Below are 14,047 nucleotides of genomic sequence, written 5' to 3'. Positions count from 1 at the left end.
AAACTTTCTCCGCAATCTCGCAACCCTACACACAAGTAACCATCTCTAGCTACCCCACGTAAAGGTTTCTGTTCAATATTGAGCGTGTTCTTTCCACCAACGTGGCAGCTTTGTGGGAGAAATGACCCCGTCCCGGCATCAGACAACGGACCAGCTGTTGCGAATGCACGACCTATCTGGCACAATGTGGCTCACGCCCACACATGTGTGCGAGACGGGCAAGTCATAAAAACTGCAACGGGAACCTTTTCAATTCATATTTCCAGCAATGCCCTTAATAAAGTACACTTTCTGGGTTTGGGTTTGATATATTCTGAAAGTTACAACAACTACTGATAATCTACGACAAGGAATGAATGTAGGCTTATACAAGGGACTGAGGTACACAGTTTAGAATAAAGTCAGCATTCATTTCCAATCCATTCTGCGAACGAGTATTACACAAGAGAAAACAGTAACTTTAGTTTATGGGATCTTTAAACCGATATTAACCTCATCTTACCCAAGGAAATGTTTTTATAAAAAAGCAAAGTCAGTTTACCCCAAAAGCACATTTATAATACAGGGTGTCCCACGAACGCCACAACTTGGAATTAAGAGTGGCGTTACTTTGTAACCGAAACCTGTACATACATAAGTCATACATCAAATGTTAGCCCTGTCCAAGTAGATATTTTTAAACATAGAAACAACAAACGGGGTGGAGTGTTGTTAATGCAGTGTTGCCAAATGTAAGTGAAAGTGTAAATTTATTTTTCCACAAAGCATGGAAAATTGCATGTCAAACATTCGTACGGAAATTTGGACGTCAATTTCTACCTTGGATAGGTGGACTATTTCGCCATCTATAGTTCAGAGAAGAAAACCGATCGTTTTCGCGTATAGCCAATCCTGAAATGCCTCGTAAAGGCGTACCGGTCCAAATGGGTGTTTTAAAAAAAAAATATGAGGTACAGTGGCAACACTGTTGATGTGTGAAGGCAACAAAAGGTGTGTTTAGTGATGGTCTATGACATGGAAATACTGGAAACAGGAAAAAAAGAAAATGAAAATTATGGTGAAAAAAGTGTTACTTACTTACTCCTGGCAACCATGCAATGCGATAAGAGCGCCCACCGAACGAGAACAAAAGAATCAGTTAGTTGTGTACTCAGAACTGTTTGAGCCGTGCATTTCGCATTGTTCGTAGGGGAAGATTAGAATTGTTCTGTGAAATGAAGTACTCTTTGGAAGAGATGGTGTTCATTGGGGAACATTATTTTTGTTCAAAATCGTATGCTAGTGTAAAAACTGTGTTTCGCGAGAAATATCCGAATAACAGTGTTCCAGAAAATTCGACGATATATCGACTTGTTTCCAGATTTCGTGAAACAGGATCAGTTAATGACAAACCCTACCACAGACAACCACCAGTTTTGACACAAGGTGTGCTGCAGGATGTGGAGCAGAGAATATCACAATCTCCCAGGAAATCTGTTCGTAAACTTGCTGCACAGTCAGGTGTATCAAAAACAACAACTCACCGAGCGTTAAAACAATTGCACCTACGTGCATATAAGGTACAGGCTGTGGTGCAAGAACTGAAGGAAGCAGACAAAGGTGCACGTGTAAGATACTGCCAGTGGTTTAGAAATTTTATTAGAGACAATGGTGTGAATATTTTGGATAAGGTTTTTTTTCACGGATGAAGCATGGTTCCACTTAAATGGATATGTCAACAGTCAAAATTCTCGACACTGGTCAAGTAACAATCCCCATTTGTTACATGAACAATCACTTCATCCACAAAAGATCGGTGTGTGGTGCGCGATTTCGCGGAGAAAAATAATCGGTCCATTCTTTTTCAACACAACAGTTGACGGAATAGTTTGTCGTGACCTTATCACACAGTTTATTTCTCTGTTGGAACGTGATGAACGTGATTGTTGGTTTCAACAAGACTCCGCAACATGTCACACGTCTAATGAAACTTTAGACATGTTGGCAGAGTTTTTTGGCGATCACATTATAAGCAAAAACATATGGCCCAGTCGCTCCCCGGATCTGACGTCTCCAGATTTTTTTCTGTGGGGTTATTTGAAACAAACAGTTTACATTAATAACCCAAGAACACTTGATGATCTAAAAATAAACATTTGCACAGCCATTAACAATATAAACCAATCAACCTTGCATAAAGTTGCTTCCAACATGATAAAACGTGTTGATGAATACCTCAGGGAAAATGGTTGTCATTTTCAACATCTTTTGTAAAGTTACACTGCCTGTTACGTGCATTGCATGGTTGCCAGGAGTAGGTAAGTAACACTTTTTTCACCATAATTTTCATTTTTTTCCTGTTTCCAGTATTTCCATGTCATAGACCATCACCAAACATACCTTTTGTTGCCTTCAAACATCAACAGTGTTGCCACTGTACCTCATATTTTTTTTAAAACACCCATTTGGACCGGTACGCCTTTACGAGGCATTTCAGGATTGGCTATACGCGAAAATGATCGGTTTTCTTCTCTGAACTATAGATGGCGAAATAGTCCACCTACCCAAGGTGGAAATTGACGTCCAAATTTCCGTACGAATGTTTGACATGCAATTTTCCATGCTTTGTGGAAAAATAAATTTATACTTTCACTTACATTTGGCAACACTGCATTAACAACACTGCACCCCGTTTATTGTTTCTATGTTTAAAAATATCTACTTGGACAGGGCTAACATTTGGTGTATGACTTATGTATGTACAGGTTTCGGTTACAAAGTAACGCCACTCTTAATTCCAAGTTGCGCCGTTCGTGGGACACCCTGTAGTATCACGATAGTGTATGTGCTTCTTGTGCTAAGTAATATTTTTTAGGTATACGGTTGGTAACATTGTCGTGTGACACTGGCAACAATGGATTCGTTATTCATTTGTCGACAGTTGAGTGTCTGGATTGTTGTAGTGTGGTTGTTTGTTGTTAGATGACATATTTGAAGAGTGGACGCCGTGATACCGTTGATTGGCCTGCGCGTTCTTGTGGTTTGACGCAATACGATTTTGCTTAATGGGGAATTGTTAAGGATATGGTATACTTACTCATCAGCACCGGCAGATTTGGATGCACTGAAAGACTCGATTATAATTGCGTTTCATGTCATCAACAATGATACAAGTTTACTGCATCGTATTTGCAATTCTGTGTTGATCGTTGCACACAATGTATTGCAAACAATGGAGGACACTTTGAACAAAACCACTGAAACTGGAATTTTGTCTATCTACTTGTATTTTGTTTGTATACTTGAATTTTGTGTATAAACTTGAATTTGTGTATGGCTAAACTGACTTTTGCGCCACCTTGTATATTATTTCCTGGGGTTATCAATGTTTCTGTAATAATTTTGTTCATAAAATCATAAATGTTGTATATAGTCACCGGCAAAAAAAAAATGGGAAACAAAATACTAGCTTCCCCGCAAGGAGTTGTGTGTGTTGCCTAACTACGGCGATAAGTGGATTTTAAAGGCAACTTTTCAAAGGCAACTTCTACCACTGCCGTAGAGTTAGGCAACACACATACGCCCTGCATTGAAGCGAGTATTTCAGGATCTAGGTGTCCCTTCTTTATTGCCGGTAACTGTACACAGTAGGCAAAATTCACGTGGTGTGCCTATAAACCTCCATCCCCACGCAAAATTCGCGTGTTGCGCCTGTCACTCTCCCATTAGGATGTGTGTTCCGACAGGGCACTGATGCTGTCAGTGACACTGTGTATAGTCGACGCGTTAGCTACGTCAACGGTCGGCTGGCTTTGAAGTCGACAGAGCGCGCCCACCAGCTGCAACAATCACATTCAACGCACAGTGTTGCCTCACATCTACTATACGCCACCTTGTCCCTCCGCGCACCCACCTTCTCACGGTCTCCATATTGAAGTTGCAAAGTACGGCAACAGCGTATCAGCAGTCATGTGACTGAGACTCAACGTGGAGTAAACGAGCAGAATGACAGCTGCGCCCATTGGCTCAAGGACTCCACGTGAAGTAGACGAGCACAATGACAGCTGCATCCATTGGCTGAAGGTTGAGTGTCATTGGACGAAAACAACTCGCCCGCTATTTATCCCCACCCACGTTTGTGACGGCGGATTCTTTAGTTCTTCGACGTTAACGAAGTAAACGTGTGGACTATAATTGGTTGCTAATGATGGTAATTTTTATTACTATACAGGATAATGTGGCCGCGGTGGCTCAGTCGGTAACGCGTCTGACTACCATGCTAAAGGTCCCGGGTTCGATCCCCGGCCGGTTCAAATCCGGGAACTTTTCTAACGATGGAAGCGGCCCCGGCGCCCACCCAGCGTCGAATAACATGGGTACCTGGGGGAAACCCTGGAGGGGTAAAGGCGGTCAGGGGCATGATGCTGATCACATCACCCCCACTCACGACCGGATCAAGAAAGTGTTGGGCGTTACCCCTACACCCCCTATACACCTTCATGGCGTGGTGCTAAGCACAGGGGAACACTTTACCTTTTATACAGGGTGTCCCAGAAATAAGTGGCATAACTTCAGGATAGTGTTCCTTACATGTAAACAATGAAAAACGTTTATATGAACATAGGTCCGGGAACGTTTGGTTTCCGAGTTATAGGCTGTCATAACACCTGCTCAATGGTTGTCCATCTTCCACGAAAGGTACCCACACCGAAGATGCCCAGATAGAAAAAAAAACACTTGTGAGTATCCATCGCCGCCTGTATGAATGTGGTAATTTTGCACCACGTGTTGTTGAAAGAGGACGATCTCGATCAACGACTCCTGTGCAAGAAGAAGAGATTCTGGATATTGTGACCGCAACTCCTGAAATCAGCCCACGAAGGTTAGCAATGCAAGTGGATATTCCTCGATCCACTATCTGGAGAGTTTTGCGAGAAAAACAGTTGTATCTATACCAGGGGGAAATTTTCGTGGTATTGTTTCTAATTCTAATTTAATTTAATATAACTCATTTTATGTAATAATATTTACCTCTCTTTTTAACATAAACATCTGCAACATGTACTGGCATTATCACCAGCAGATTACCCTTCGTGTGTCGTGTTCTGCCAATGGTTTATGCAGCAATGTGCTACAACTCCTAACTTTCCTGCCTTTGTGATCTTCACAGATGAAGCACAGTTCACACAAGATGGAATCGTGAACTTCCACAATCAGCATGTTTGGCCTGAGGAAAATCCACATGCACACATTCCATCACATCATCAAGTGCGCTTCTCCCAAAACATCTGGGCCTGCATTTTTGGTGACATGTTATTCGGGCCACATGAACTTGCGCATACACTTATGGGATCGGTGTACAGATGATTTCTGGCAAGCAACCTGCCCGCTATCTTGGAAGATGTTCCACTGAACATACGTCAACAAACTCACTACATGCATGATGATACTCCCGCACTTTTGTCTTGTTGCCGCAAGTACTTGAATCGAAGGTACCCTGGTCGGTGAATCGGTAGAGGCGAACCAATTGCTTGGCCTCCACGCTCACCCTTGGATTTCTACTTGTGGGGCCATTTGAAATCACTGGTGTATTCGTCTGCACTGGCAGATGTGAATACTCTCCGCAATCGCATTGTAGCAGGTTGTGAGACAATACGGAACACGACAGGCATTTGGGAGCGTATTCCAGTGGCCATGCGACGTCCATGTGCGGACTGTATTGAGTCCGAAGATGGTCATTTTTAACATCTTCTCTAGGGTACTGTGAAGAACTATAAGTGCCATAGACCAAGTGTGTAAGATAAACAAATTCCAGTGAGCACGTGTAGTGACAGCCTATAACTCGGAAACCAAATTTCCGGACCTAGGTTCATATAAATTTTTTTCATTGCTTACATGTAAGGAACACGCTCCTGAAGTTATGCCATCTATTTCTGGGATACCCTGTGTGTATATATAACTGCACCTATGCAACAAAGCAAGCATAATTACAACATTAATATTTTTTTTAGGTTTACTTAATGTTAAAATATGTGTATGTTCCTCATGCAGTAATTGGTTCTTGATTTTAGTAATGATGGTATTTTTTGTAATTATTATATTACTGCACTTATAGTAAGAAAAAAAGAAACAGTTATTCAAAATGTGTTCTTGAATTTTAGTGCTAAAAATTGTGTGGGCCACTGAGGGCCCCTCCTCAGGTAAGCAAGTTTCCTGCAAGGCACAGGTAAGCTGGGGTTAAGCTACATAAAGCTTATTTAAAATATCATGGGTTTCAACTCCCATGTCATTCTTATGGTGGATGAAAATGTTCGTTGTTTTCATAATCAAAATAATGTTTTGGCATTTTTTGTAACAACCAGTTCACCTCCAAGCTTTCATCTTTCCTGCACAATCCTTGTACAGTTATGTAACGTAACATTGCTAGAGTATTAAAAAAAAGTAATACTACCATGTAAAATTCCAGTCGCCAGATATCTTCGTGAAGGTGAAATAGACGCGAGAAGATAAGAGATACTCATTATTTTGCAGAATACACACATGATGGCGTAAAAGTTGCGAAGTGACTTTTCATATCCAAAAGTAATCTTAATACACCAGAATATAATTTTCGTCAAGTTTCTATTAATAATTTAACTGCCATGCATTAATTTAACTGCCATGTGTATCAGATTGATACACAACTTGCAGGCAGCAACTACACAGTTCTTTGAAAACAGACGTCTGCATGAACTTCTTTGTTACTATAGGGTGTGTTTAATTATTAACACACGGTTCAGCGAAGAAGAAATTTATACAAGTGTATTACACGGGCCGTGTGTTGATAATTATACACACCATCAAAATAGTTTCGACCTTCCACAAGAAAATGCAAAACCTTGACAGCAGTTATGAAACAAAATTGTGATGTGTATCATACATCCATGTAAAGATGATATTTCGGAGAAAACGTCTGTATATTACACATACCTTACAGAGGATAAGGTAAAAAATAATTCGGATAAGGAAATTATGCAATTTTAAAGAAAATCGAACTTTCTGGCTCCCAAAGTTAACCGCCGCAGGTTAGCGATTGCTGCTGGGAGCAGGGGAGGCCACAGGGTGGGATTATGACGCAAGTTGCGCCATCGAGATTTCTTGGGGGGAATTTTTTCCCTTCAAATAATATTTTATATATTTTTCCAAAATATATGTAAATATTTTACACCTTAAATTCACCATATTTAATCCATTTTATGAAGTAAGTGTTTAAGGGTATTATCAAAAAAGGGGGGGGGATATCCAACTCTAGTATATTAGGCCTTAATTGACATGTGGGTTCTGGGGGATTGTGAATTAATTGTTGGGGTGGCGGACAGTATCCAACTCTATGTCTGCGATGATGGCGGGTATTTTAGTTAGAAGGAGGTTGAGAATTAAACTGAGGGTGTATCCAATTCTTGGGTATTGCTATGGTCTTAGACTGTTGCGGAAATTCTTGTGTGGAGACTGAGAATTAATGTTTTGACAAAGGCAATATCCACTCTTCAATATCAACAATAAGTCTAAAATTGACATGGAAATTTTGATGGTAGGATTGAGTATTAAATTTAAAGGGGAGATAGGAAGCTCTTGATAAAGTGTTAAATCTTAGATTGTCGAGGGATTTCTGTAGTTGATAGGGAGTTCGGACATTAAATTTTAGAGACCGTATTTAGCGATATGGTATCCATACATTTTCGACCCCGAACGTGTCAAAAGAGAAGCTGGAAAAGACTAAATATCTCGGGATCCTAAGAAAGTATTGGCACCTCATTAAAATAATATTATTGAAAGCCTTCCAAGAAATGGATGTAAAAAATTTCTTGCTCGCTTCGCTCGCAAGGATTAATGTGTTAAGAGAATGCATGTTTCGCGTTTTACTGAGATGAATGTGAAGTTTTATACTATAGCTGCATTGCAAGACATAAGCGATATTCATTAATAACATTACTTCTTAAAATATAATGCTTAGTCTTAGTATATTGCTTAATTTAAAGCAGGTGCATCATTTGGATCAAAAATATATCGAATCCGCATTTCTAACTTCTTGTCACAGGAAAATTTTCCATATAAATTAATCGAACAATTAAAAAATATGGACAGTTTAACATGATATTTCATTCAAATTGACATCAATTGTTACATACATTCATACAAACTATTTTGGTGATATTATGATGAACGATTTTAGGGGCAGTCATACGTGGTGGGCACCCACCCTGTTTAGGGAGGAGGGGCAGATCAAGTATTGTTAAGTTAAGCTAAGAAAATTGTTACTTTCCGTAGACACGCTGTCGTAATTAAATACTTCGTGGGAATTACGATATGGTTTGAGGGCGCGAATAATATCATTGGGGGGGGGGGCGCATGATATGATTTAGGGAAGATGCGCTATTGGCCTTGGGAGGATGGGCACCCCTGGCTGGGAGCCCAACAGCGACGCCGCCTATCGTATGTCAGCTACGATCATCCGCTTTATTTGAATTCCTAGTCTTTGAATGTAAGTACGTATGTTTCATGGTAATGTATACGAGGTGGTATCAAAAACTTTCGAGACTAGCTCGGTTTAGAAGAAAGTACTTTGTTCATCTACGTTTACACACTATCAACTTCAAATAGTCCCGTTGCACAGCAATTCAGCGCTCCCAGAGTTCCTGCTACATCTGGACTGTGCCCCAGAAGTCTTCTTTCCGAAGCGTGTCAAGCACCTTATCCGAAATGGAGTCAAAACAGTAACATTTGAGCTGGATCTTCATCGTCGGGATGAGAGCGAAATCCGCAGGAGCAAATGTGGTTCCGTATGACATACCGACAATGACAGCAATGTTGTGGATTGTTCTTCGACGATTCACATGCACAAATTGCCAAATGGTTTCGACATTTTTGGCGTTTGCGTCGTCTTTCAGTGGTGTTCTTTCGCTCTTGAAGCGCGCGTGCGTCTCAAAACACCTCAAACGACTCATTACAGCATCACAGTAAACTTACCGAATCATGCCAAGAATCTAAGTGTCAGATTTGTCCAGTTTCACGCAGAATTTCACGTTCGCTCTTTGTTCTAACTTGATGCCTATAATGGAATCGCAGACGTGGTAACGCACGCGGTTAGAAAAGCAAAGCTCCCGATGAACACACGACGATGTTTCTTGGCACACTGACTCATGAAGGTTGATTCTTCCTGTGACTGTGCAGTGTGCATGCAGCCTTGTGTTGCCATCTGTTGGCGTGTTACAGAACTAGTCTCGAAACTTTATGATACCACCTCTTATTTACATAAAAGTTCAAATCTGCAAATCAGCGTGTATTTCCAACCTTATAGGAAGTTTCCTTTTTCTCTTCGCAGTTAAGTGAAGCATATTATACGTCATATCAATTCTTGTGGGAAAATTGAAAGAAATAGACTAACCTGATAGGCGTCTTTGATGTTGATGATTTCCTTGCTCTGGGCGACATATCCGGCAATTCCTATACCGAAAGGAATTCGGATTTCCTCCGATCGGGCTTTTCGTACCGCATCTTCCAATTCTGCAATAATAATAATAATAATAATAATAAATAAAATAAAAAATACATTTTAACATTGATGCTGTATAGAATCACATCGTATTTATGGCTACCGCCTATCACTATCATTCTGTCAATACGGATGAATGATGATTATTCATGTGTTAATTGACACGAATATGCACAATGTTTTGACTCTAAAGCACATAAGCTGCTAATGATGCACTTTTCATGCATCAAAAAGCACAAGATAATACATCAAAGAGTATTTTTATCAGCTTCTCCTCCGTCTGATGCACTAATAAAATCGATCATACGCGACCATGTCAAAGAAACCAAAATTATGCGTTTACAAGTGATGCACATAAAGTTCGTCAACCTTATTTGATGCATTTGGCGTTTTTTCGTGTACATGAAATATATTTATAAACAAAATGAAAGAAATTTTCTCCATCCAAGATATTAATATGTGTTTGTAATGTGAATTTATTATAAATAATTAATGTATCTTCATAAAACCTACACCGAATTTTTGCATGAGCAAAACGAATGTGGATTTTTATTCTTATTTTTCACACTCACTCTAGTGCCTGCAGGAAACTTAAAAGAGATGCCAGAATTCTATGAATTTAAGGGATTCCATAAAGTCCTACAAAAAACTAAAACTCTATAACTTTTTAGCTGTTGCGTTTAACAATACACATTTTTTGGGTGAGAAGGGTGGAAGTTTAAAGTTTTGTTCTGGCCACACTGCTCAGTAACGCTTGCACTGGTAATCACGTGATCATTTGACTTAAGATGGCGTTCATCCAGGAAAAGGCACAGTGTGTTCTGTGGTTTGCAGAGTTAAAATCTTGTGTTTCAGTGCAGAGAAAGTTCCAGACAACATATGGGAAACCACCCCCAGCAAATTCAAGTATCAAGAGATGGTATGAAAAGTTCAAGGCAACGGGAAGTGTGTCAGATTTGCCACGCAGTGGAAGGCCAGGATTTCAATGGACCACGTCATTGGTCCTTTTTTCTTCGAGGAAGACACGGTAAATGGCAACAACTATCTGAACATGCTACAGACATTCCTTGTGCCAGAACTTAATAGTTTAGGCATCATTAATGCCGTCCACATGCAACAAGATGGGGCGCCGCCGCATTTTGCCCTTGAAGTTCGGCAGTTTCTTAACGAACAATTTCAAGGTAGATGGATTGGCCGAAGAGGACCACACCTTGGCCTGCAAGATCACCAGACTTGTCACCTTGCGATTATTGGTTGTGGGGACATGTAAAGACCGAGGTGTATTCACAGAAACCAGCTAATCTGGATGACCTAAAAGAAAAAATAAGAGATGTGATTCTGAATATCCCAGGAGAGCACCGTCAGCACGCAATTCTCGGTTTCACAAAAAGACTGCAACAGTGTTTGGACGTGAATGGTGCACAATTGGAGATTTGGCGATGAACCTAACAAGCAGGAAATAAACTTTGAACCTTGCTGTAAGTACACACAAAATATTTTGTTAATAAACTTAATAGTTTTCAAGTTATAGAGTTTTAGTTTTTTGCAGGACTTTATGGACTCCCTGTATTAGTAACGTAGTTTTATGTAATGTCACTTCCTAATGTATACGAACTGCATAAAAGCAATTATTTCATTGTGTGTTATCTCAGTGTATAAGAGTCTAATAGTCTTGTAATGGCAACTAAATGTAGCACACAAACTTTAAGTACTGCCGTACAGAGATAATGGGGAGAGAGAGATGGAAAGAAATAAAGAGATACGATATAGAGGTTGAAAGAAGAAAGAGACTGGGAGGAAAATAGAAGGAAAAAGAAACAGAGAAAGACTGGGAGGAAGGTAGGGGTAAAAAGAAAGAGAAACAGACTGGGAGGAAGATGGCAAAATGAAAGTTAGGAAGTGACTGAGAGGAAGATAGAATGGAAAAGAAGGAGAGAGAGAGAGAGAGACTGGGAAGAAGATAGGGGAACAAAGAAAGAGAGAAACAGACTTGAGGGAGATAGGCGGAAAAGAAAGTTTGAAAGAGACTGGGAAGAAGATAGGGCGAAAAGAAGGAGAGAAAGAGAGTGGGAGAATGATAGATGGAAAAGAAAGATACTGGGAGAAAGAATAAGAAAGAGTGGAAGAGGAAGGAAAAGAGGGGAAGAGAGAATGAATACTCTCTCTCTCCACTATTATAAATTTACTTACTTTTCAAGTAATAATTTGAAGTAATTGGGATTATAATGAAATAAAATTCCTATAAATATTCTACTTCCATATATTTTTATAACTTGTTGAAACCTTCCACACAGATTTTTTTAATATTTAAAATAATTATCTCTCAGTTTACCTTTACCTATTTATCTGTCTCTCTCATCTCTCTCATTCTGTTTTAATTGTAGAATGTATCTATTCGTTGAACTGTTACAGAAAGCAATGTATTGTTGACAGACTGTTGGGAACAAAGAAAAATGGGCCTGCCTTTCAGAACATATAGCTACGAAGCCTTCTGAAAATAAGTCAAAGTGTATGAAAATCAAGGAATCGGTAGAGGGAATTTATTATAAAGTCTGCAACAGTTTGTGAATAACCCAATAATAACGTTTCATTTCACAATATAATCCAGTAAGAGCCTAGCTTTGTATCGCTTGTAAGGGTACTTGATTCTCCTCAGTAAACAACTCTCTACAGAGAGTAAGTAGATCCATGACTCAGAAACTCTGAGTTTTGCTTCGTACAACTTTCACTATGTGTACATAAATCTTATTACGAGACATTATTCAAGTCGCGTGTAGGGACACACAGCCCTAGCCAAGGTTGTGTGTCACAACTTAAAGGCGACGACAGATAACTTCGACAACTTGAATTGCCATCCTTGCGGCACAAGTCTGTAACTAGATGACTTTGAGGAAGATGAAAGACCAAAGGCGTCGCAATTAGGGAGCTCAAGGGGTTGACGCAGAAGATGAATAACATGCAAGCAGGCGACAGCAATAGGGTTCAGATGAAAGCAGGTGTTGGCAAGAGTGTCAAATCAAGACGGACCTAGCACCTAAGATGGTAACAGGTTGAAAATCACTAATTTCTGGGAAAATATTTGTATGGTTTTCTCGTTGCTGTGTACGTCCCATCGGCTTTTACTTTCGTGTCATTTTATCCAGATTCCACTTTTAAGCAGATAGTTTTATTTTCTTTAAGAATTATTATGGTAAATATTCATTGGTGCTAAGTAACTTTTATTTCTGAAATTAAGGAGAAGAGTGATAGTTTTGCACCAGTTTACATTTATTTCAATATCGTCGGAATGGGCACTGCTACTAAAGAAACCCTTGACTATACAAGAGAGTATGAATTTATCTCCATGTTGGCACTGCAATCGGTTTTTTAAGTTAATTATTAAGCTAGACACGATGTTTAAAAATATGATGAGTTAGTGTTTACAGAATCCCATGTAATCCTTATGGGGAATCAATTTCAAGTTACGGCTAATCAAATGGGAGTTTCAACTTTTCCTACGACCAACAAATTGTTCAACGTGTTCTTTATCCGTCCATGTACTTTTCTATGCCGTTGAATGTTTGATATTCCCGAGAGAACAAACAAAATAATGCTTCCATAAGCGTAATGCATTTTTCCTTGCCTCCTACGGCTATCCTGGCAGTGTTGCCAAACCTGATACGCATAAAAGAACTAAGGTTCATCTTAAATGAAACTCAAGTTGAGTTTCAAGGAGCTAGATTGACGAAGGCAGGATAAAGTGCCTCCTGGTGCAATGTTAGGTATGAAAAGGGGAGGGGGCGCAACTATTACCTTCAACTTTAAAATGATGATAATTTATTCTTAGTTTTCACCGTCTAGATCTGGCGGCATCACCCATCTCAGTAATCCACCGATGGTCGTATGAAATTGAAAATAAAGGATTCCCAGAAAAGAATATTATGTCATCTTTACGTCAGCCACGGTGCTATAAAAAAGTTGGTATGGGGACGTAAGGCGGGGTGGAGACGCAGCCAACGTAACAATATCACCTGCAAAATTTACATTCATGGCAAAAGTTGGTCTATGTGGGCCTGTGACGGCAATTATAGTGAGGCAGGAGGGCGGCGCCACAGTTCACAGCCAAACGAGTGCACGAAAAAGCCAGATCTAGCTCCAAAAGAGCTAAGCCATAAGGAAGCATAGTTCACACTGGCCCTCCTCGCCTCGCGGGAGCACGGTGCACACGAAGTCGCGGGTCTGCGCAGACTTTTTTTGATTGTGGTTCCACTATAGTCAAGTGGTCAAAATATCTGATTTAACTGATGAGAATAAAAAACACACTGAACAAATATGGGCAAATTACTGACATTCATTTACACCTTATCAATAAATTATCATCATAAAAGTAAAAGTACCGACTTCCCTTGCGGAGCGATTAGTACGGCCTGCTACAACGTCAGGGCTCGAGCGGTCTAAGGCACCAGTCTTTGGCCTCGGGCTACGGGACTCGCCCTGTGGAGATTTCGGCCAATATATGGGAACAGTGGTCGCCTACAATCCTGAGAAATTCGGGAG

The 14,047-nt window shown here is 40.1% G+C and overlaps 1 protein-coding gene across 2 annotated transcripts in view; it reads right to left on the bottom strand.

Annotated features, from left to right (window-relative positions):
* The window catches only part of Pde6 (phosphodiesterase 6), a 649,430-nt gene that overhangs the window by 276,163 nt on the left and 359,220 nt on the right, over positions 1 to 14,047 (bottom strand). For both annotated transcript variants that reach the window (XM_083140787.1, XM_083140788.1), the window contains one exon: positions 9,404 to 9,522. In XM_083140787.1, coding sequence (XP_082996913.1) covers positions 9,404 to 9,522 — 119 coding nt within the window. The remainder of the gene's footprint in view (positions 1 to 9,403; positions 9,523 to 14,047) is intronic.

The sequence above is a fragment of the Lepisma saccharinum genome, chromosome 19 (genome assembly GCF_977018435.1).
Source record: "Lepisma saccharinum chromosome 19, izLepSacc3.1, whole genome shotgun sequence".
NCBI classification, from domain to species: Eukaryota; Metazoa; Arthropoda; class Insecta; order Zygentoma; family Lepismatidae; genus Lepisma; species Lepisma saccharinum.
This window is presented reverse-complemented; position numbering and strand designations above follow the sequence as displayed.